This window comes from Pagrus major, chromosome 9, assembly GCF_040436345.1.
Source record: "Pagrus major chromosome 9, Pma_NU_1.0".
Taxonomy (NCBI): domain Eukaryota; kingdom Metazoa; phylum Chordata; class Actinopteri; order Spariformes; family Sparidae; genus Pagrus; species Pagrus major.
This window is the reverse complement of record NC_133223.1, coordinates 16639582-16664314: the sequence shown is the minus strand read 5'-3', so window position 1 is coordinate 16664314 and position 24733 is coordinate 16639582. Positions and strand designations below refer to the sequence as shown.

General features: G+C 42.4%; 1 protein-coding gene across 2 annotated transcripts in view; it reads left to right on the top strand.

The window, feature by feature from the left end:
* The first annotated feature begins 323 nt into the window (after positions 1–323).
* Positions 324–24733, top strand: part of LOC141002130 (ATP-binding cassette sub-family C member 4-like) — a 41362-nt gene continuing 16952 nt past the window's right edge. Inside the window, exons 1-20 of one of the 2 annotated variants that reach the window (XM_073473314.1) lie at positions 324–397; positions 973–1083; positions 2987–3107; positions 3204–3428; positions 3522–3611; positions 3684–3847; positions 3961–4086; positions 5486–5735; positions 5825–5932; positions 6051–6140; positions 6840–7031; positions 7165–7259; positions 7344–7430; positions 7533–7629; positions 8838–9038; positions 9186–9317; positions 9463–9500; positions 9795–9889; positions 10324–10470; positions 16892–16971. In XM_073473314.1, the coding sequence (XP_073329415.1) occupies positions 324–397; positions 973–1083; positions 2987–3107; positions 3204–3428; positions 3522–3611; positions 3684–3847; positions 3961–4086; positions 5486–5735; positions 5825–5932; positions 6051–6140; positions 6840–7031; positions 7165–7259; positions 7344–7430; positions 7533–7629; positions 8838–9038; positions 9186–9317; positions 9463–9500; positions 9795–9889; positions 10324–10470; positions 16892–16971 (2523 nt within the window). Of the gene's footprint in view, positions 398–972; positions 1084–2986; positions 3108–3203; positions 3429–3521; positions 3612–3683; positions 3848–3960; positions 4087–5485; positions 5736–5824; positions 5933–6050; positions 6141–6839; positions 7032–7164; positions 7260–7343; positions 7431–7532; positions 7630–8837; positions 9042–9185; positions 9318–9462; positions 9501–9794; positions 9890–10323; positions 10471–16891; positions 16972–24733 lie in introns of both variants that reach the window. The other variant, XM_073473313.1, reaches the window with a different exon arrangement.

Below are 24733 nucleotides of genomic sequence, written 5' to 3'. Positions count from 1 at the left end.
TCCCACAGATAGTAGCACACCTTAAAGACTGTGTAAATACCTGCTTTGGGTAAGAAAGGACTGAAGAGGTGATGGAGTCTTCTGTCAGCCAATCAGCGGGCAGGTGGGCGGGGTCACGCAGCGCCCCGTTCACCTGACAGCCAGACAGCCTGCGCGTGCTGTAGTAATCCTGTCCTGAATGTCAGTAGGTGTGATACAGACGGGCATTGGGAGTTTCCAGCAGCTGTTGTCTCAGTGTTTCCCTCCTCTCAGTGTTTATCGATACACTCCTGACAAACAGCCTGCAGAGAAAGTCTCCAGGTCGCTGTTACTGTTTTGGGGGGATGGATCAGGTGCGGAAGGAGGCGAAGGATAATCCGTCAGCTTCAGCTAATCTTCTCTCCAAGATTTTCTTCTGGTAAGAAAAACCGGTTCACAGTCACCAGCCGTGTTTGACATGAATTGAATGGAGAGTGACAGTTTGTGGCCACTGTGATAGCAGGTGGTGAGCATCATGAAGCACATTGAGGAGAGAGCTCAGGATCTTTTGGGTAAATGTGTTTATTACCCACAAGCAGAGTTGTGCAGAGTAATTCTCAGGTAGCCTGATGAGTGTAGTAAGTTGCAGTGCTTCATTACATTATGATTATTCAGTACAAGTATTGAAACTTTTACTGAAATGGGGACTATGTAGAGGAAATTCAGTTTTAATGTTTACAATATGACTGAGGTAATTTTTTTCCATAACTGAATAAACAAGTAGCACACCTTAGAGGAAAAATAAGGTCCCCAGAACACTGTTTGAAGCTAGAAAGGTGGCAGGGTCCGCCACATATAAAAGTAAAACAGTATGACATTGTGTCGTTAAAGACAAAGAAAAGCAACAAATCCTCACATTTAAGAAGCTGGAACCAGCAAATGTTTGACATTATTACAATAATTTCAAGAGTTATTTTCGACTACTGAACATACTTTCATTTGCTTTGTGTCTAGTTGGTTGAATCCTTTGTTCAGAATTGGATACAAGAGGAAGTTGGAGGAAGATGACATGTATAACGTGCTTCCTGAGGATTCATCAGACAGACTTGGGGAGGAGCTACAATGGTAAGACATTGAATAATGTCTTTTTAAAGGTGCATTTACACTGAATCTCTAGGCTTACACTCTGGGAGTCTGCGACACCACCGTGATCTGTTACATATCTTACAGAAATTCAACCTGTCAAGTATCAGACCAGCATTCAACCCGAGTCGGGGTTCAATCAGGGTTGAATGCATCGACCATATTCACACGAAGGCCATTTTCTTCTGACATCATCCTCAGGGTGGGAGGCTCAAATGTTGTACTGTTGTGTTCCAGGTTGCCAGTCGTGTAAATGTAGGAAATCTGACAAATTGTTTGCATTTCAACACTTCCAATTGATCAACAACGGAAAAGACAATATATAATGACGATCAGGCAGTTGTTGAATGCTAACATTAGCTAACGGGTTGTCAAATATGTTGTTTTACCTTGAAATATGAAGTCATGTCCCTTCGGATTATCACCATCCATTGTCTTTTCAGTTGCTGACCAATCAGTGAGCAGTGAAAGGATAACAGTCCCTACATCTATAAGACTTGAGCGTGACGTCTGAGGAAAATGGCCGCCTTGTGAACATGGTCTATTCCGCCTGCTCAAACATGATTGGTTAATACAACCGGGACTACAAATGGACGACAGACAGAAACCAGAAAACTTCCGATACCAACTCTTGTCCCTTGCTCACAGATTCTGCGATCACATGCAGATATATTTTTATAAAGATTATCCACTTCATAAATCACATGTGTAGTAGTCAACCGTGGATGTCCCCGCCACTACCTACCCCCTCTTGGCCTGGAGACCTTATACTAGGGGACAGACCACCCGCTTTGAGGGAGTCTGGTGTCAGGGTTGACTTTGTGCTTGGAGGTGAGCCCACCTAATTATAGACAGTACTTCTGACATCACATGAGAGTGCGCTCCTCCCCGCACACTAATCCTCGTGCCTCTAGTAGGGGCTGCCACTTTGAGTTGAGTGCTTGGTTTTCTTGTTTGGTATAAAGGCAAGCGTTTTGACTTTGATCACTGGACTTTAATACACCGTAGTCCCCTTCCTGTTTATGAGTTTCATGGACAGGATGTCAGGGCAGAGCTGAGGTGCCCCAGTGACAGTAAGAGCGTCTCTGCTCCTGACAGGTGATACGATACCTCTGGCCTAAATGAATTATGATCACTATTGCGCTGTGGAGCAGTTTACGGCTACTTGTGACGTGGTCAAAATGTCAGTGAGAGAGTTGGCCCTCAACTACCGTCTAGCTGAGGGGTGATCAGCACTCAAAATAGAGGAGTATGATGCACACAAGACTAATGATGGATGTTGGATATGGCAGCTGCAGTAACATTTCTTTATAATTCATGTCCAGTTAAAATTAAATCTAATAAAGAAGCTTGAAATAGAGAGTCTTGTTATTATTTTGTCGATTGTCGATTATTTGTTGACTACCTCAATTAACATGCGTGCAAAATCTTTATACCGCAAACCACGCGTCCACACATGCACGATATTATAATCATTATCATTTCACCACTTCCTGATTGATCAGCAGTTTAAAAGACAACATATAGTGAAAATCTCGAGGCTCATGGGAAATATTTAACCCATCAGCTGACGTTAGCATTCTACCACGTTGTAATTAACATTAGCATTTGATTACATCCAGTGTGTTTCACCCTCAGGCTTGAATTAATGTGTCATGTGTGCTGATATTTTAGAATAAAAATCTTTCTTATTGTATTTTGTAAGACTATATAACGGTAATGTTGGCTAGGAAGTGATTGAATGCTAACATTAGCTAGCGGGTTGTCAAATATGTGAAATATGAATATAAATGATGTTTGCTACAGTGCATTATTGTGGGTAACAGTGCTTAATTAAAGATTATTAACTTGAAATAACAATTGATTGTCTGATTACTTTTGAAAGGTACTGGGACAGAGAAGTTCAACAGGCGGCAAAAGATCTGCGCCCACCCAAACTCACCACAGCGCTTGTTCAGTGCTACTGGAAATCATACTTACTCATTGGAACGTACATCTTTATAGAGGTACAGTGCAAACTCACAGTGAAACTCAATGTCCAGGGAACGATTCTGCATTCAAAATTCATCCACGTACCTGCTTTACGTCTCACTTTCTATCAGGAAATTATCAAAGTCATTCAGCCGGTGCTACTTGGGAAGATAATTGAGTACTTCGAGAGTTACGACCCCGCTAACACAGCTGCAGTCTATGAGGCCTACAGCTATGCTGCGGGCATCTCACTGTCCACTGTCAGCCTGGCCATTCTTCATCATCTCTATTTCTACCATGTCCAGCGGGCCGGCATGAAGATTCGTGTGGCCATGTGCCACATGATCTATCGGAAGGTCAGTCATTACAAGACATCTATGTAAATAATCACCTTCTTGTCATGTACCTGTGGTGTGTAGGACCTGATTTGACACCTTTGTTCTGCAAAGGCTCTTTGTCTTAACAGCAAAGCGTTTGCCAAAACGACCACGGGACAAATTGTAAACCTCTTATCCAATGATGTCAACAAATTCGATGAGGTAATTATCAGAAATGATTCATGTTTATTTGTCTGATGTTTTGCATGTGACTTACTCATTTTTCTCTTCCAGGTAACCTTGTATTTGCACTTTTTGTGGATTGGTCCTCTACAAGCAGCAACTGTAATAGTGTTGTTGATGTATGCGATTGGACCGTCATGCCTTGCAGGAATGGCCGTCTTCTTTGTCCTGATGCCAATTCAGACTTTATTTGGACGCTTGTTCTCTACTCTGAGGTTTGTAGGCTTGTTATCCGCCAGATTTATCAAGTATTGATAACAGATGTCTCTACTTATGAAAGGTTTCTGTCGTGTGTTGCATTTTTGTCTGTCTGTGTGTGTTGTTTTAGGGCTGAAACAGCAGTTTTAACAGATGACAGAATACGCACGATGAATGAAGTCATCTCTGGGATCCGTGTTATAAAGATGTATGGGTGGGAGAAGCCTTTTGCTGCTTTGGTCGATGAGGTCAGAAGGTAGATCAATTCCTCCTCATATATTTTAATTGTAATCTGATGAAGTTTTACAGTATTGATACTGCTATCATATTGTAAATCATAATGTTAAAAAATGTCGTAGCATGCAATGATAAGATAACTTTAAAACCTCTCATATCTGCATAAAAAACTAACCTGTCTTCCCTTTTACTAAATTTAATCGAAATTTATTTGCATGTTTTTGTAATTAAACTAAACAGGGACAGTTTCCTCCAAATTCAAAAATACATGTTTTTCATCTTACCTGTAGTACTATTTATCCATCTAGAGGGCGTGCTGTTAGGCTACTCATGTCAGTCAAGAAGGCTAACGTTACAGCTCAGTCAAGAAGGCTAACGTTACAGCTCAGTCGAGGAGGCTAACGTTACAGCTCAGTCAAGAAGGCTAATGTTACAGCTCAGTCAAGAAGGCTAACGTTACAGCTCAGTCAAGAAGGCTAACGTTACAGCTCAGTCAAGAAGGCTAACGTTACAGCTCAGTCAAGAAGGCTAACGTTACAGCTCGGTCAAGAAGGCTAACGTAACAGCTCAGTCGAGAAGGCTAACGTTACAGCTCAGTGAGGAGGCTAACGTAACAGCTCAGTCAAGAAGGCTAACGTTACAGCTCAGTCAAGAAGGCTAATGTAACAGCTCAGTCAAGAAGGCTAACGTTACAGCTCAGTCAAGAAGGCTAACGTAACAGCTCAGTCAAGAAGGCTAACGTTACAGCTCAGTCGAGAAGGCTAACGTTACAGCTCAGTCGAGAAGGCTAACGTTACAGCTCAGTCGAGAAGGCTAACGTTACAGCTCAGTCGAGAAGGCTAACGTTACAGCTCAGTCGAGGAGGCTAACGTAACAGCTCAGTCGAGAAGGCTAACGTTACAGCTCAGTCAAGAAGGCTAACGTTACAGCTCAGTCAAGAAGGCTAACGTAACAGCTCAGTCAAGAAGGCTAACGTTACAGCTCAGTCAAGAAGGCTAACGTAACAGCTCAGTCAAGAAGGCTAACGTTACAGCTCAGTCAAGAAGGCTAACGTAACAGCTCAGTCAAGAAGGCTAACGTTACAGCTCAGTCAAGAAGGCTAACGTTACAGCTCAGTCAAGAAGGCTAACGTTACAGCTCAGTCAAGAAGGCTAACGTAACAGCTCAGTCAAGAAGGCTAACGTTACAGCTCAGTCAAGAAGGCTAACGTTACAGCTCAGTCAAGAAGGCTAATGTACCAGCTCAGTCAAGAAGGCTAACGTTACAGCTCAGTCAAGAAGGCTAACGTTATAACTCAGCAGAGGAGGCTAATGTTACAGTTTAGCTAAGGAGGTTAATGTTATATGTATATTTGAGTTTTGGGGTGAACTGTCCCTTTAAACAGGATTTACTGACAACATGTCTTGTTATTGTTACAGAAAGGAAATCTCCAAAATCATGAAAAGCTCCTACTTGCGGGGCCTGAACATGGCGTCTTTCTTTGTGGCCATCAAGATCATTGTCTTCATCACTGTCCTTGTCTACGTACTGACAGGAAACCACTTGTCTGCTAGCAAAGTCTTTATGGCAGTTTCCCTCTACGGAGCGGTCAGACTCACCATCACGCTCTTCTTTCCCTATGCCATCGAGAAGGTCTCCGAGACTCTCATCAGCGTTAGAAGGATTAAAGTAAATACACCACAGACTTGGGCCATATTTCGAACCAGTGTGTGTGAATTACTATCTACGATACACTGAATGTGATTTTTTCCTCTCAGAGTTTTCTTCTGCTGGATGAAATAGACCCTCAACATCAGTGGCTTCCTGTGGCGGAGAAGAAGGACTGTATGGTGAAGATTCAGGATTTAATATGCTACTGGGATAAGGTGAGAGTTATTGTGGACAGTGTGCAACAATCCTTAGACCTGAGCTGCATAAGTGAACCTGACTAGAACAAGGTACTGCATAGTTACTACTTGGCATTTAATTGACTTTTCCTTACAGATGCTAGAGGCTCCAACTTTACACAACGTGTCTTTCACAGTGAAGCCAGAGCAGCTCCTGGCAGTAATTGGACCTGTTGGTGCTGGAAAGGTCAGGTCTGTTCTAGTTCTAGCCTTAGGTTAATAGTCACACACACGTGTTAAATAACTCAAAATGGTTAAAAATGAAATGTTATCTACTGTATTACTTAGAGCAGTATAGTGTTGAGTCAGTGCCAGCAGCCAGCAGTTGAATGCCATATAAAAGGCCACAGGGACCATTAAAATGATAATGATGGAATGATAATAATGCCAGCATTTCTTCGTTAGTTGCTAGCTGCTAGCTGTTAGATGGTTAGCTTGTGTGCAGGCAGCAGAATTTATTTTTTATTCATTTTTCGTTTTTGTTTTATTAATTGTCTTATTGGACAACACATTGGCTCTCTTCTTTTGGATGAAAAGATTATCTCTCTTGTGTCTGAATGGAGCTGGAGCTCGGAGACGATTAGCTTAGCTTGGCTCAAAGGCAGGGATAGCTACGGCTACAGCTAGCTTGGCTCTTTCCAGAGTTTTAAGATACAAGCTCATTAACTAACATGTATCTAAGTGTGTTGTTTGTTTAATTTATACACACACAGAAACAACAGTTTTTGTGGTGACACAGGGAGGTAGGCCAAAGTGCTGCAGCTTGTTTATGCTACGCTAAGCTACCCGCCTCCAGCTCCATCCTTAGTTCCAGTGGTTTCGCTCTTCTCATCCAACTCTCAGCAGGAAAGTGATTTTTTTTAAATTCTGTGTTTGTGCACGTCAGTCCTCGCTCCTCAGTGCCATCCTGGGAGAACTGAGTCAGGAAAGTGGCGTGGTCAAGGTCAGAGGAGAGCTGACATACACGTCTCAGCAGGCCTGGATTTTACCTGGGACGATTCGAAGCAACATCCTTTTTGGCAAAGCGCTCAACCCCCAGAAGTATGAGCGAGTTCTGAGAGCCTGCGCCCTCAAGAGAGTGAGAACCACTTTGAGTCATGTTCTTGATCATAACGTGTCCTGCTTCATTGTCATACTGTGTAGTTTAGTTGATAGAAAGCACATCTAGCTTGTTCTAAGTCTGGTAAGGGTTGCATTTGGACCCTGTTCAGGACATGGACCTGTTGCCAGGTGGTGACTTGGCGATGGTTGGGGACAGAGGGGCCAACCTCAGTGGGGGCCAGAAGGCAAGGGTCAGCTTGGCGAGGTGTGCTTCGGATAACAAAACAGAAATGCACTTTTTCTTTGGTGTCCGTTATCTCTGATAACCTGCATATGTGTGTATTTTTAGAGCCGTGTATCAGGACGCAGATATCTACCTTCTGGATGACCCACTCAGTGCTGTGGATGCTGAGGTGGGAAGGCACCTTTTTGAAGAGTAAGTCTTGTTGTTTTCCAGAGAAACTAACGTACCAGGTTAACGGATGATTTATTATTTTGTTGTTAGAATGTCTGCGTTAAAAATATGTGTTTTCTTCAGGTGCATCTGTGGACTTTTGAGGAAGAAGCCTCGTATCTTGATCACTCATCAGCTCCAGTATCTGAAGGCTGCGGACGAAATTGTTGTCTTAAAGGAGGTGTGTGTGTGTGCGTGTGTGTGTATATTTGTGTGTGTTTGTAAGAGTTTACACGTAAAGAGAACGGCTCGTTACTGATGCTCCATTTATGCTCCGTATAGTTGCTAATCAAATAGTTTCATGTGTGTTATATGGTGTATAATCCTGCCACAGTTGGTTAGCTGCTGCCTCGTAGCATCACTTATGTTGCTTAGCTCAGTAAGTTCCAGCGATGCTACAGCCAAAATCTATATTTTGAGAATAAAACCACCCCCTGTAGACTTAAAAGCAACAAAATGTAACTTCCTGGAGAAACGCAGTTGATTGATTGTTGAGTCTCATCCCCGGATAGTCAAATACTGAGTCTTAGGGTTGGCAACTCGGGTTGGACGCCAACCCAAAGTGTAAGTATTTGACATGGCGCAAAAATACAACACCAGAAATTTTGTTACATTTTGTTGCTTTAAAAGGTTTGTAGTCACCTGAGGGCAGCAGCTGTAGTCAGCTTTGAAGTATATAAACAGACTACCTATCTGCTGCTCTTTTGTGTAGGACCTGCTGAGTTGTGGCTACCTATAAATATAAATAACCTTTAAATATGGTTCTGCAAGCGCGGTTTAATTCTCGATTATTGTTGAATTTTCACTAACTAATTTTTGGCCAATAGGTGGCAGAAGAACTAAAGAAGACGCTGACAATTGGATTGTGATGCTAATGTGTTAGCAAACACGTACATGCAGTACTTGGTCTTCTTTGACTCCTGAGAAGTTTGGCTCTTTAGAAGTTTGCCTCTCTGCACCTGCTAGTTGCTAACTTTTGCTGTCTTTTCTTTGCTGCCGGGCAGGTCGTGTTTCATTGGTCTACTTAAAAACATGTGCTTGCCGGTCTTACAAACAGGCTCGATGACAACAGCTCTTCAACCACACAGTATATGTGAGATTTGTAAACTGAACACAATCAGCTAAAAGAGTTTTCTGTGGGCAGGCGACCCAATAACCACAATAAATGTTCGCGATGTACGTTTCTTCAAGCATGTATTTGTTGATACATTTCTTTAGGTTCAGTTTTCAATTTTAAGTTGTGGCAACCCTGTGCTTATGGTGTGCTCGGTTAACAACCGGCTAACAACCGGCTTACAGAGTTATCATGTCACTTACAGATGCTGCCATTTCCATGACTTGTGTGAGCTCTCGAGCTGCTAAACTGCCTCTCTTTCCTGTCATTGTCAGGGTCAGATGGTGGCACGAGGGACCTACAGTGAGTTGCAGGGCTCTGGACTCGACTTCACCTCTCTGCTTAGTAAAGACGAGGAGGTCCAGGAGGAGGAGAGGCAGGGCACGACCCCCGTCTCTGTCTCCCACTCGCTGTCCTCTATGTCCTCGCTGTCCTCCTCCAAGTACTCTTTGATTGAGGGAGCAGATCCACTGGCAGTGGTGGGTATATTTAGAAACATGTCTTGTTGTGCACTCCATCAGCCGCTAGAGGGCAGAAGGTGCTCATCTTTTCCTTGCTGCTCATTACAGCCTGATGTGAAGTGTCGCTGGATGACTGGCGTTGACTCTAGTGTCTATCTGTAGGTAGTGCAACCAACGGAGGAGGAACACCGCTCAGAGGGAAACATCGGCCTGCGTATGTATGTCAAGTATTTCAAGGCTGGCGCTAACTTCCTGGTGCTCCTGGTGCTCATTTTACTCAATGCTCTGGCACATGTGAGTTCATCTTCTACAATTAATTTATTGCCTGTTTTCTTTCAATTTTGGGAAAATAGAAGACATAATTGATCTATTATTTATCTATTTAATGATGTAAATATCAACCATTTTGGTAAATGTTTTAATTTCTCTGTTTGTTTAGATTACATTTGTTCTGCAGGACTGGTGGCTCGCTTGCTGGTGAGATGTTTTTTAATTTTTTTTATTTTAAACCCTGTAAAATCATGAGAAAAGCAGCTTTTCTTAAGCTAAACTGGAATATTTTCTCAGACTGGAAATGGTTGATGATTTAATAGAAGACGACTGAACCAAAACATTTTTTTCTTTGTATTATCTGTCACTTGTTGAAACTGACCTTGTGCTTCAGGATAAGAGGAATGTGTTTTGTATAGTGTCTCTATGTTGCAGCTTTCTTTCTTTCGTTGTGTTTATTTGTCCTTGTGGATTTGTGGTTCCTTTGTGGCTGATTCACAGGGCCTCTGAACAGACGCACATCAATGTGACAGGGCACCTCAATGGCAGCTTCCCTCAGCAGCTGGACCTTGACCTGTACCTAGGTGTTTACGCAGGTGAAGCTCACTGAGCGCACATTGCTTTTTTTGTGTACTGTTGAGGCTGTGAATACGCCAGGCATTCAATGAACAGATCCACAGTTCTTTGGCTGTGGCCCAAGGCCTTCAAGGCCCAGTGTATGTGTACATGGGCCTCAGCTGTACAGGGAGATAGCCGTGCCTTTCTAGTTCTCGGCTGTTGGGTTGTTCTGATTGTCTCCCTGTGACTCCCAGCCTCTTCACCTTTTCAAGCGTTGTATACACAGTGGTAGATCAGCATTCAAGACAAAAAAAACCCATCATTGAAGGAAAAACTTAAGTGGAATATATCTCTTTTTTTTGTATTATTCAGCATTCTTAATAATGGCCCCTTGAATGCATAGCTGACCTTGGAACAGGCACAAGGATAGCATTGTAGAGTGCTGATGGATTTCTTTTTTTCTGTGCTTCAGGTTTAACAGCTACTTCGGTAGTGTTTGGCTTTCTACGTAGCTTGCTCTTCTTTAATGTCCTGGTGAGCTCGGCCCAAACCCTGCACAACAGCATGTTCGACGCCATCCTCCGGACCCCGGTGCACTTTTTTGACGTCAACCCGATTGGTAAGTGGCTGTCCTCCTCACCAAGGTCTCATTTAAAATAACTGATAACTAATAATCGGTTTTATAGCACGGTATGATGTGAGATGTTAACATTCAGGTGGACCTGCTGGAGAAGTTCTGACGTCTCACCACTAGAGAGCAGACTGTTACTTAATTTGTTGTGTTTAGGTCCAGTTTACTAACATCCATATGCTTACCTTAAATAGTTTGTCATTGCCATGAAGTTCTATATGATATGATAACATACATTTTGAAGTATCACAAATGTCATTAAAAATTGTAATAATTTTATTATATTAGAATAACAATTAATATTATCACAACATTGTTAAAAATTGTCAATCTAATTTATTTTTAAATTGATTTAGTAGCTGATAATTATTAATTAGAGGATCTAATATGAGCTGTAATATAAAACTGTACTGCTGCACTGGTTCGAGCTGAACGGTGTTTTTGTGTCCGTGGGATTTATGGGATTTAGTATCTGACTGTAGATGATATGGCGTCTTAAAAGTCGCTGCTGATAAGTGAAGCCAGTGTAACCAAGAGGCCAATTCAGCCATAAAAAAAACATGTGATATGACTTCATATATGGCCGTGAAGTATTTAAATGTAAAGAGAGCCCTATCGTTTTTATTGTGAGCCTGAACAAAAAGCAAACAATCATATTGAATAAATACTGTTTGCACTAGATCTTGGACAGTGTTGTGTTTGGACTACAGAGCTGTGTCAATACAGATGTATTTGTCTTGCGCGCTGTATCAGAAATCTTCGATTATTTCATTAGCTTTGTAGGCTGTAGCTGCCAGGTCAATGGAGTGGGCAGATGGACATGATTTTAAAAGTGAGCAAACACTTTATATACGTCTGACTTTACTCAGGGAGGGCTGCTGTTTTTTTTTTTTTTCTGTCTCTCCAGGCGTGTTTCAAAACAGAAACCAATAAAACAGAAAGCGAGATTTGTTGAAAGCTTGTTTTGCTCTCCTTGTTTTTTTTATGCCTATGATTTTATGGTATTAATTAAAGACCTCTTTTAATTAGGTGAAGTAGTGTCAAACAATCTGTCATTCATATCCAAAGTCAACTGTCAAGTGGCCCACTTTGATAACTTTAATTTTTCTGGAGCATTGTTCACCTGTCAGAAGATAATTACTCAGCCTAATCTCTTCATAGTGACATGCATGTACAACACAATCAGCTCGGGTGGGAATTCTCAACAAGAAGGGGAACTTGTATCTGTATAATGAGTCATAATAAGCCGGTAACACAAGTCTAAATATGATTTGAGGGTGTTCAGGAGCTTGCGGTTTCTCCTGGCATTAGAAGTGGGTGTAGCGACAAAGCTTTCCTTTGCAGAGCTGTGTTTGGAGCAAACACCACAGGTCTTAATCTTTGGCTTTTGTTTTTACTGCTGCCGCTGCGGTATGCATTGGGCTACCTGACGGCTTATCTGGGTGTGCCTTGCTCGGCAATCTACGCACGGGAGGAGGACAAACACTTTGAATAATGTAATAATCTGTTTAATAGCGCAGCAAAGGAGAGGCTTAACAGACACTGCTATCTGATTGCTGTTGTGCTGCTATCAGTAAGCATTGTATGACCAGTCCAGTCATTACAGCTTGGCCTCCAGGCTGGCAAACAGCACTGTGTGTCTGACTGGATTTATAGACAACTGTCCCAGAGAGAGAGTATCTTTTGTCCTTTGTCCAACCAGCAGTAGATTAAACATGAACATGACCTTTTTTTTTTATCTACACAATATAAATAAGTTTCATTCATTTCTGTTATTTTTTTATATTATTCTATTATTTCTGATCTTCTCCTGAATTTTTCCTTTTGGAGTTTATTCACCGATCAGTTGAGTGAAACAGAAAAGACCAGGACAAAGACAGCTTTCCATCTTTCTTTCTTAAAGGTGCACTGTGTAGTTATGGGGAAGAAATTTTAATCAGAAGAGAAAGATCTTCATTGACTAATTTTTTTTAATATATAATAAACATGCTCTCTTTGTTTTCATGATTGTATAAACAAACTGACCTTAAAGGACAACACAATTTCATGCTGTTTTACTTTGTTTATATGTGGCGGACCCTGCCACCCTTCCTGGATCAAACAGTGTTCTGGGGACCTTATTTTCCTTTGAGAACAGCTTGTTTATTCAGTTATGGAAAAAAATTAATATTTCAGAGTTTGTATTATTACCTCATTAATATTGTAAATATAAAAATTCTGAGTTTGAATTTCTTCTCCGCAAACTACACAGCGCCCCTTTAATGTTTTGCTGCCATCACAGCTGCTCTCACATCCACCACTGTCTCGCAATAAGTGCGAGCAATTTGTAACCGTGTGTTCTTAAGGATTTGACAACTGTTTACATGTGTAAGTGACAGGTGCACCGCTGCTGAACAGGGCCCAGTGTTTGATAGCTTGTCCACAGAGTTAAAGGTTACCATTTCAAGCGTCACTGCACAAAGGTCTTATTTGTTATTCTGTGAATGTGGTTTGTAACAATAGAGCACAGCAGAGGTGAATTATGATTGATGGAGAGGCATTGTAGCTCCCTGTATCAGCCTCTGCGCCTTTCGAATCATGTTCCTGTGTTATCTTTTGTGCTGTGTGGAAATATTTGATTTCCAACTTGGGGCTTTTGGTGATTAAAACCTTTATATTTTGTAACAATACCATGTGATACATTTTGATATCGATATCTAGATGATAACGCTACGGAGTGGCATTTCCTCTCTTATATGAATTTATATAAATTGTTGCTCAATTTTAGCAATATGTACAGTCTTATTACAGCTGTTCATCCAAATGTGATCCAGTTAAAGCAGCACAGACAGCAGTGGATGTGTTGAGCTGATGTTGATCCCTGTAATTTAGTGTCATTGAGTGGGCTAATCCCCTCAGAGACTGCAGGCCAGGGCTTCAGCTCATCAGCACAGTCGAGGAGTGGAGTTTCAGTCAACACACACACACTCACTCATACACTCCTACCGTCCCCCCTTTCACGTCGGCATAGTGGGCCATCTCGCTTGCTAGGCGTCACTCAGTTGCTGTTGACGCAGGGAACATTAGATCTTCTGTAGTCGGTGATGTGAGATTCTAATTGTGTCTACAGAGGCAATGTTTTTAATGTCTGTATTTCAGGTCTGGGATGCAAGAGTGTTAAGAGCGAAGTGGAGAAAGTACTGCAGAGAGGATGATGATATCGAGGTGTGTAAATTGAATGTGGAGATGGAGCCGTGTGTGTGTGTGCAGTATGGCTGATAGGGCTCCCCCTCGCTCTGCACTTCCACTATTTAATTGCATGAAAGGGAAGGAGAGGAGATTGCAGGAGCCTGGCGGTGTGAGCGAAGAGAATGGATTTAGAATGTATTAGTATTGGCAGCAAGGCGCCGGCGGTGGGAGGCTGCCCCAGGCCCCTGGGCCCTTCATGGAAGTGCAGGTGAGCTGTGCCACCTCCAGCCTTGGCAGCCCCCTCCCCAGTATTCCTTCATTATCGCACTTGCCTCACTGAAAGGCTCCTCCGACTGCACTGGGGCCCACACATGGCGCGGCTCTGAGTTGTCCCCTTATCTTGATGTTTACAGGGAACAGCGATTTGCCACACGCCCCTTTCGAGCCGGACCCCACTGTTCCACTTCTTTAAGTGTGATTCGGGGGCCCTGCTCACCTAATATCTCCTCCTAAGGAGCCACCTTAGTTGGGAGGGCTTGATATTTCCTGAGCCTGAAAAAGTGGTGCAAATCACCCCTGGAGTCTTAAACCATGAGAAATTGTTTGATACTAATGCTGCTGATATCCTGAAACGTCTATACCCCTCTCGACACAATAGGTGATATTGTTGACAACCACCCATAGTGATTGAAGCCATTGTCCCACACCGATCTTACCTCATAGGCATTTCCATGCAGTGAATGTCTTTGTGTAACTGCATCACTGTAATGTATCCCCTCTATAGTCTGCGCAGGATGGAGAAGGGTCTCTTTACCTCATCCCCTCTGAAAGTCTGTGTTAACTGAGCCGCTTGTCAAACAGCTGATAGCTGACTGATGTTCTCTGCTCCAACACCCTCCAACCATGGTATGATGTAACCCGGAGAAACCTATCCTTTTCTTATTGGCATTGTTTGTCAGATATGCATGAATTTGGGTCATCTATGGCTTAGACAGTGAAATTACATAAAATATTATTGGATCTTCCGCAAACACAGTTTGACAAGTACTCCCCCCATTCCCACACTAAAGCAGCAATATTCGACACTAGCATAGTAGCAGCTTTACCCCCTTCGCTCGAACCCTCCCCTCGGGATGTCTGTATGCTAAAGGGGCACTCACACTGTGAATAAGATTAGTCTGCCTCCAAGTGTACAACATGCTTACGCCACTTGACTTTGAATCAGTACTGATTTGGAGCATTGCTGGGTTGTTGCGGGGAATAATGCTCTGGCTGGGTTTATGCAATGGCTGTTATGGGGAGCCCGGCCTCGTCTGCATGCATGTTTTTAGGCGGGAGCGGCATTTTGGATAAAGCTGTAAGCTGCTTACGGCCGTGGAGAGAGGTGATTACAGGGCCCACCTCCGTAGGACTGACTGGGAGGCTGGGAGGCAACTTTTAGGTCAGTGGTGCCACGGCTCCGCCACGCCTACGGAGTGCCATACCGCCACATTGTGCCAAGATGTTCCCTCTCTCCCTCGGTCCCGTACCAAGTCCCACCCTGTTTCACGGCTGATTCTGCGAGGCTAGATAAACTCATCTGCATGCTCGCACAGTTAGTTTCACTTTATCAGGGGTTGTACCCTAAATATGTGAGCGCTGCTTTATTTATATTCTCCTCAGACAGATATCATTGTTTGCTTAGTGATGTGTCACAGTGAGAGACAATGGGTTGCTTAAGCACAGTATGAAACATTATGACACTATTTTGGAGGCGCTTTGACAGGGAATATGCGCTTTAGACTGCACACACAGCAGATCCACACTCAATCGTGTCTTTCAACTCGAGCCCAGTTCTAGTAGTGGCGACGCTGGCACCGCTCCGGTACTTTATGTCTGCCACTGAGAGTCTGAGGGCTTCCTTCAGGGACAGAGATAGAGAAAGGTTTTCTGTCTTGCCTGCCTTTAGGTAGTGTAGTGTGGGGATTTGCTATCACTGACCCTGCAGTAAACAGTGTGTGAAAGCAGCTGGAGTGTAATCTTATGTGCTGTGGGATCAGAATAGGGGGAGCAAAGTTACTAAAAGGAGCCAGAATAAAGGGACTGCCACAGCACCTGCAGAGCACCAGACAAAAATAATGAACACCTGAGCAGATTGGAGGCAACTCAATTAACGTCACTGACACTGCCAGTCAGAACATAAAAGGCAGGTACGCGGCTTCTGTTGCCCTTTTGTTTCCAAACAAAAGGTTCCCTCACGTATTCAGCCAAGAGTAGGGCAGTCTTTATGTAATGCTAGACAAATAATGACTCATTGTTTAATCTAGATAGGCCTGTGTTTATCATCGAATATCACACTCAATGTATAAGCTCTTTGCTATTAAATTGTTGGGGACTTTGGTAACAGTTACTCAATAGTGGAGTGAGACTTAAAGGTGCAGTATGTAGTAAGGGGAAGACATTTTAATCAGAATTCATTCATTAATTCATCATTGACTGATTTTTTTTTATGCCTAAACCAACTTAATAACTGAACACAATTTCATACTGTTTTACTTTGTTTATATGTGGCGGACCCTGCCACCTTTCTAGCTTCCAACAGTGTTCTTGGGATCTTATTTCCCTCTGAGAACAGGTTGTTTATTGAGTTATGGAAAAAATAATATTTCTGAGTTTGTATTATTACCTCATTAATATTGTAAATATTAAAATTCTGAGTTTGAATTTTTTCTGGTCAATAAAGAATATCTAACTATTTTTAACGGGTGCTATGTAGTTTTGGAGAAGAAATTCAGACCAAGAATTTTAATATTTACAATATTAATGAGGTAATAATACAAACTCAGAAATATTATTTTTGATGACGGTTCTCAGTCATCCAGGTCATGGTAATTCTAAGTGCTGTATCGTAGGCAACTGGACGTGTTTCAGTTTCTTGAAGACGTTTCGCCTCTCATCCAAAAGGCTTCTTCAGTTCCTTAAATAATCCTTTAAGGTCAGTTTGTTTATTCAGTTTATTCAGTCATGAAAACAAAGAGAGTTTGTTTATTTATGTTGTTTAGGCATAAAAAAAATCAGTCAATGATTAAAAAGTCTTCCCCAAAACTACATTAAATAAAGCATTCTTTAATTTTTACCAATTTCATTCTGATTCACTTGACATCTCTATAACCAATAACACAGAACTCTGCTGTCAATTATGTGATTCAATCTTAAATCTACTCTAATGTCATCTAATCTGTCCCCTTGTGTTGTTTCCCAGGAAGAATCCTCAACAGGTTTTCGAAGGACATCGGTTACCTGGACTCTCTGCTCCCATGGACGTTTGTGGACTTTATCCAGGTGAGTCTCACCTCGGCAGGTTTGGTCGCTGGCGCTGCAGCAAGGGAAGGCCATTTCATGCCTGGCTAAACCTGCTTTGTGGTCCGGGTCCCCTAATCTGGAAACAATTACTGTAGGATTACCCGCCAGCGCAGCCCAGCGCCTGCACAGATTTAATAAAAGTGTGCACATAGGCTGAGGGCGTGGCTCCCCCCTCAGTGTGACACAACAGAAGCGGCATCTTCAGAGAATGTGTATGGAGACTAAGCAAGTGATTGGGAGAGAGAAAGGTACCAAAGAGGAAATAAAGGCCACAGGATGATGGGTGTGATGTGGAGGAAAAACAGCGGGGAAGGAGGAGGGGAGGGTGACAAGGATGATGCGTTGAGTGGCAAAGAGAAGAAGAAGTGTGAGCAGCAGGCGTACGATGTGTTTGCAGGAGTGGTAGAGGGGGAAGGGGGACAGGTCAGTTGGAACATATCCAGAGCGCGACTTGCCCCCTCTCAGCGCAATTCCCCTAATGCTCCACAGTCTTACAGGCCTTGGTAGCCAACGGCCACCCTGGTGTATAACCAGGTTGGGTTACCGAATGCCACCCTGCCGCCTGTGACAGCCATCTCCCACGAAAAGCCCGCGGAGAAGAGCCAGCTCATGCACCTAGCGCCACAAAGAAGGGAATGTTTGCCGCACAATTCGAGGTAGAGGAGCAGGCGTGGCTCTTTGGTTAGGGCCAAAGAATAGAACAAAGGCACGCTGAAAATGAATCCCCCCTCCACAATGCCTGAGTGATGTTTGTGGCAGATACCCATCTCACAGTAGACAAAAGCCATCTTAAATGCTCAAAGCACAAAAGATCATATGCACAAAAGCTTTTTGTCTGCTATAGTTTCCCTCATTTTGATAATAAGGTGAATAATGGCCGAAGTGAAATAATAACTTTGTAGAAGGCCCTCAGCTCCAACTTAAACCAGTGAAAGTAGACTAGGTCATCACAGAAAAGAGACTTTGTTGCACACTGTACTTCATATATGAGTTATTAGTTATAGTGAAATACAAGACCATGCTCCTGTGTAGAAGTCAATGATTGCATTTCATAACTGAAAAATGAACTGTCGTATTAAAACTAGATATTTTGTGCTTTTGCTTTTGAAGGAGCACAAACTGGGAAGTGCTTGTGCTCACTGACAAAGGTGGTGTCCTTCGGACAAAACACTTTTGTTTATTGCCGCTCTCTGCTCTTGTTTGCAGGTGTCTTTCATGGAGCGGCCTTTAATGCTTTCAGGAAGGACGATTTTCACTCTTTTTATCAAAGTATTAGCTGCGCAGAAAAGCTGCTGATCCCGACCATTGTTGCTCATTCGCGGAGGGACATTTCCCCATAGTCATTGTTTAAATGGTTGTCAGTGGGGAATAAAGTGAAACTTCATAAACAATGCCCTAACTGGTTTATCTCCCTCTATGGGGAGAGGCCGCTTCTGTGCTGGGGGATTTGCACCAGAGCCTCCTCCCCATTATGGTGGAGTAAGCACTTCACAGCCCCTCAGCACTGCCCCCATACCCGCCTAACAAGGGGATTCCCTCAAGCTGGGCGAACCTGGTTACACCCCAGAGCCCTATTTTTTTCACAGGTCTCATTTAGTAGTAATTTAGTGTATTGGGAAATAGGCTCTTTCTCTCCCCTCTTTATGGTCAGGGGACAATGACAGAAATGTCAATTAAAAACACCTCAGGCTTCGGGGACTGTCGGCTTTTGTGTAGACTTGACCTTTAAATCCTGGGTTGCCTCTATTTTCAGAGAGGGGGGCAGAGGAGGAGGGCAAGACAATGCGGGGTTAGTACAGGGGTCTTTCAGGGGAGGATTCTGTGTGAAGGCTCTTGACCAAGTCACACCACTAACTGTGGGGTCCACATTCATAGGTCTTCTTAACCGTGCACGTAAATTCAGTTTGTCAGCATGTGTATGCTAAGCAGTGATGGAATGTAACTAGGTCCATTTACTCAAGTACTGTACTTAAGTACAATTTGGAGGTACTTGTACAATACTTGAGTATTTCCATATTTCCATCCGTTACTTCATACCATCACTCCACTTCATTTATTTGAAAACTTAAATTACTAGTTACTTTACAGATTACATGCTGCATCAGAGCCAAAGTAGAACATTTTTAAATTCATTTATCAACAATCAGATAAAAAAAAAACACAGATTCTGATTATCAGTCGACCCATAGTATACAGTGTATACATGAATGTAAATATATCTATTGTTTATTTTTACTTTTATTATTTTTTTTGGCCTTTGTATGGCTTTATTGATAAGACAGCTTCAGAGAGATGACAGGAAACAGGGTGAGAGAGAGGGGGTGGGGGTGGCATGCAGCAAAGGGCCCAGGCCGGACTCGAACCCCGGGCCGCTGCAGCGAGGGCAAAGCCTCTGCACATGGGATGCCCGCTCTACCAACTGAGCGAATGGGCACAATGATACTTGAATACATCTAACACAAGATACTTTAAAGACTTTTATCCAAGAGTGACTTTTGGCTACTTTTTACAACGCTGTCAGTTTATCACAAACATGCAACATCAACACATCTGGAGATACGTGGTTTTCACTGGGTGGGAAGGTAATCTGAAAAGTAAAGCATAAAGCATAAAGTTGCATAAAATGGAAATACTTAGTAAAGCACATTGAAATTGTTCTGGTACAATACTTGAGTATATGTACTTTGTTACTTTCCACGTTGAAAACACCGATAAATGATTATACTGTCGTCAAGAAAAATAAAAATACAAGATAAGTGCTTTGTAAGCATCTCAATTACACAAAGAACTTTGTGGAGTTTTCTGTTTTTCAGTGTTTCCACTGATGTAAGTATGTACATGTACTCAAGTACAGTACTTAAGTGCAATTTAGAGGTGGTTTCACTTTCCATTTTCTGCTACTTTATACTTCCACTACACAAAATTTGGTAGGCAAATATTGTACTTTTCACTCTACTACATTTATTTTATAGCTTTAGTTACTAGTTACTTTACAGATTACATGCTGCATCAGAGCCAAATATATGTATAAGTTACTTTTACTTGTGCTTTTGAAACTTAAGTACATCTAATGTCAGATGTTTTCAGACTTTTCCTCAAGTACTGTTCAGATGGGTGACTGACACTTTTACCAAAGTAATATTTTGACAAGATGTCTTTACTTGTACTCAAGTATGACTTTTGAGTGCTTTTTACAACACTGAAGCTAAGACACCAGCTGACAGTAACTTTCTTCTAAGTGTGACTCTCACCAGTGTTAATGCCATATACAGTAAACATACATAAACACAGACTCATAAATGAATCATGTGGTGAGAGAGAGGAAATAGTTTGCCTGCGTTTGAGAAAGAGTCAGTGTGCATGTGTGCAGGATGCAGCAGCGAAGATGCACACGAGCACATAGCAACGATGTGGCTATTGTCTGGAAAACACTGGCGGGTGGATCGTTGTGTGTGTCTGTATATTGTGGCACATTGTGTGTCAGGCCCTTTCAGTGGCTTTGTGGGATATGAGAACTGCTGACGTAACCGTGAGCGCTGTAGGATGGGATTTCACTGGCTTTCTCTGCTTCTTTACCACGCTGGTGACAGAAGAAGTGAAGAATGCACCGGCTGCAGGCATTACACAGGTTATCCTGAGAAACACAGGAGACGGCCCTATGTGGAAATATATAGGCTGTGCCATAAATCCCTCCGAGCATTGTTTTTATGACAGCGCCATTGTCCTCCTGCAAGGCGAGACGATTTAGATGTTTTACTCACTTATTTGTCAAATTAGTGTAAAACAAACCAAAAAACAACAGAACAACATTGTGTGTGTGTGTGTGTGTGTGTGTGTGTTTGGCCACTCAGCAATACCACACACTGTCATTTGATGGCGAGCACCGGCCAGCAAACGCTTCAAGTGTGTGTGTGTGTGTGTGTGTGTGTGTGTGTGTGTGTGTGTGTATGTGTGGTCTCCCATGATGCTGTCGTCCAGCACCTCAGCTGCTCTGACTCAGACACACAGGCCTGGGAACTTACATAACAAATCTAATCTTGAATCTCGCCTCATGTCGACACGATGAAGATAATGAATTCTGTGCTTTCTGCGAGGGACTTTTTTGTCTCGGTGAATTGCTGAAAATGTGTTTTTGTGTTGTTTTTCAAGAGGAAGAGGAGAAAAGAAAGAAAGGAGCGATGACTGGATGAATGAATTTTCTGGACACAAGTGATTTATAGCAGAGAGAGAGAGAGTCAGAGAGAGTGAGAGAGAGAGGCCGCATTTCAAAGCCTTTCTCTTATTTCCAAAATGGGGTTGGAAATCAGCAGCTTGACTGAGCCCAAATAAGTGACTTCTTTTACCTTTTCACAGCACACAAAGGCCTAATCCTAGGACTACTTGAGCCACCAATGTAGACAGCGACTGAGACCACCACAGTATGTGTCAGACCCTCCTCACCACACACAAAACACATTGACTGCAGCTTTATGAAGTGAAAATGGCCCAGAAAGGGAAAATGTGAAGGAGGTGTCCACAGTCGTTTCTCCCAAAGAAAAGGCCACAGCATCTGGGCATTTAATGCTAAAATAAAGCCCAAAGACGGAGCAGAAAGGATTGGGTCACCTCAATTGTTCCAGAGCCAGAGTGGAACAGCCCTGTTTTGTTTCAGTACCACTGACCCTTGCGACTTATTGTGCCGCTCTGTCACGGAAAAGCGTGGAGTTAGAAAAAACAAAAATTCCAGCGATGACAGAGGACTTCTTTTGAGGAATTTTCTTTACCTCGCTTTCCACTCATTTCCTGTTTTGTTTGCACTTTTTTTTTCTCTTTTCCCAGCAGCAAATATTCCACACTGTCAGTAAATAAAGGGAGGATGAAAAAGGAGTTGTAAAAAGCCTACTGATTCCTCATGTCCGGGGGGATGTTTAATTAAAGGCAAGTGTTTATTTTCTGCTGCGGAACAACAATCGCTATCATTGCCGAACACAAATATAGCAATTAACTTCAATTTTCTACATTTATTTGGACATCAAAGAGCTGATAGAATCATTGAGAAAATAAAGCAATTAGGGTCAGCGGAGATCTCAATGGTCTTTGGACGCAGCAGTGCGCCCAGTTTGCTTGAATGACTGAATCGCATGCGTGCGGTAGCTTTCTTTTCTTGCTAAAGAGCAATTAGTGGTAATTCTTTATTTAAACTGTTTGTATACAAAACCTTTCATCCTTTTATCCACTTTTATGTGCAGCGGGATGTGGCTTTGGGAGTTTTCTGTTCCTGTGTGGTTTCATGGGAGATATGAATGTGGTCCGAGGGGGTGAGGTGTACGCTCGTAGGATCCCTTATCTGACTCATCTGTGTGTAGTGTGGGTGGGGGCCACGGTGTTCCCGATGCTGACACGATAAGCGCCAGACCACGCAAATGGATCACATCAAACGGGGGGCCTTGGCGACAGCGGGCCCTGGGGAGCAGGAGGAGGCAAAACTCCTATCTAATGGTTCCTGTTCCTCCTGCATCCCCTCAGATGACCCCTCCACAGTGTCAGATAAGCCTGTCCTCGGACCTTCGGCTGAAATGGGCCCAATTAGAATTTAAATGAACCAATCAGCAAACATGAATGAGCAGTGTCACCAATCAGAAAGAGAAACAGTATATATGATAAGACGTTTGTTCAGTTAATATTTGATCCCCTCTAGGGAAGGCTGGATAACACGCAGTAATGGCTCATGTGCCTCCATCTCACTTTGCAGTCTGGTAGCCTTCCATCAAGGCTAAGATTGAAACTTATGTACTGTGAAATTCTTGGGATCAGTTGTGCTCAGTAGCTTCCACTCACTGTTTGATTGTGTGGGCTCCACTACAGCAATGGTTAGACTAGTAATACCCTCTTATCGGGACTGCAAATGGAATTGAGTAGCTTTTCATCATAAAACTACACTGAAAGTGATCATGCTTAAATGTGTGCTTAAGTGGAAGATAACATCCGTAATTAAGGCGCTAAATTAAATTTTCATCTCTCTGGGCTAGTCTGAGACCACTGAAGGTAGCAGTACGATCCTAATCTCCACGTCTTAGGATTCAGCTCTTAGGAGGATGTGTCTAATTTCAGGGTGTGAGGTTTCAATTTTATCATCTATCAATCGAATATGAAATATGTAACACAGTATACCTTTTCAGTTGAGAAGAAATGGTCTCTCGCATGTTCACTAGTAGAAGTGAAGTAATCAGTTCATTTGCTGAAGTAAAAGTATCAATATTGCGAGGTGAACACTCCATTACAGGTCCTTCATTCAGAACAATACTGAAGTGAAAGTTTAGAAGTAAAGAGTAAAGAGAAAAGGTACTCGTTCTGCACAAAAATGGGCCCGGTGATATATTACAATTATATATATATAGATAGATATATTGTTACTTTATATAATGTCAGGTATTATAGTCCAAAGGGTCCCAATCTAAGGGGTAGGGGTCCCCTTAAAGAGTCGTTAGATAAATATAAGGGGTCATGAGGTGACTACTGGTGTAGGAAAGAAAAAGTCTGCTAAATAAACTTTTTCTGTTTTTGTGAACCTCATACTTTTAAAGGGCCAATGTGTACAATATGGCCATAATTTTAATACAAAATAAAAAAGGGACTTACATTTCTAAAAGAGTGTGAAGAAACAACAGTGTTGATGTTGTGCAAAATACATCTACGTATTGTGTTGCAGAGGTTTTTACTGATGGTAGCATGCTAACCAGCTAGCACCAACATTGTTGTTTCTTCACAGTCTGTCGTCAAAGTTAAAATTCTGGCCATATCTTTGACAAACTGTCCCTTTTGAAATAAGCCAATCAAAAAGTCTAAAGAGTAAATATTTTAATGTTGTAGTTGGTCAGGTGGAGCTAATACTTATTTGGTAGTTTAGTCTATATTTTATAGGGTATATAATATGTTATTATAGAAGTCATATAAATGTAACAGGCTGAAAAAAACCCAATATTTGATATTTATTGAGTAGAAGTATAAAATTGTATTAAACGAAAATACTTGAGTACTTCAAAGTGGTACCTCAGAAATGTATTTGAGAACAGTACCGTACTGGAGTACTCGATCATTACCACCACATATGGATGGGCTATGGTAAAAGCATGATATTATTATTATTATTATTATTATTATTGTTATTATTATTATTAATAATAATAATAATAATAATAATAATGATAATACTTTATCAGATGTCAACTGAAGTTTCAAACCACAGTGCAGGTGTCATCAGACTCACTGCCTCGAATCCTGTTGAGGCAGCTCTGGTATCCTGGTCTCGATGTGTCACAGAGCCATTAACACGGGTGATGAGTCACTGTGTTGTTGAGGGCTGTGTGGTTTGAGTGTGATGTATCAGACACCCACAGTGTGGTTCCCAGAGCCCTCTGCCAGTCACTGCGGCCATGCCTGTTGGCCGTCTGCTCTGCCAGGGAGGCTTACGGGCCAGAAGTGTTGAAGGGAAAGCCCAGGAGAGCCGGGGATATGAGCTGCAGTGGCCAAGTGGTAAATTCTCACCTGCTACTAAGTGAGAATTAGCGCTGTGATCGTTTTCCTTTCACACTGTGAGTCACATAACCCCTGTCCCACAACCTGCTGTTACCTTACAGTATGTCCGTGATGGTCTCACACAAACACAGCTGAAAGAGTTTCTCTTGTTTAGCCTGAAGAAATGGGCCTCGCTGCCCCCGGTGGTAGCTCACACAGCAGCACTGGAGCTTTGACTCTGTGCTCA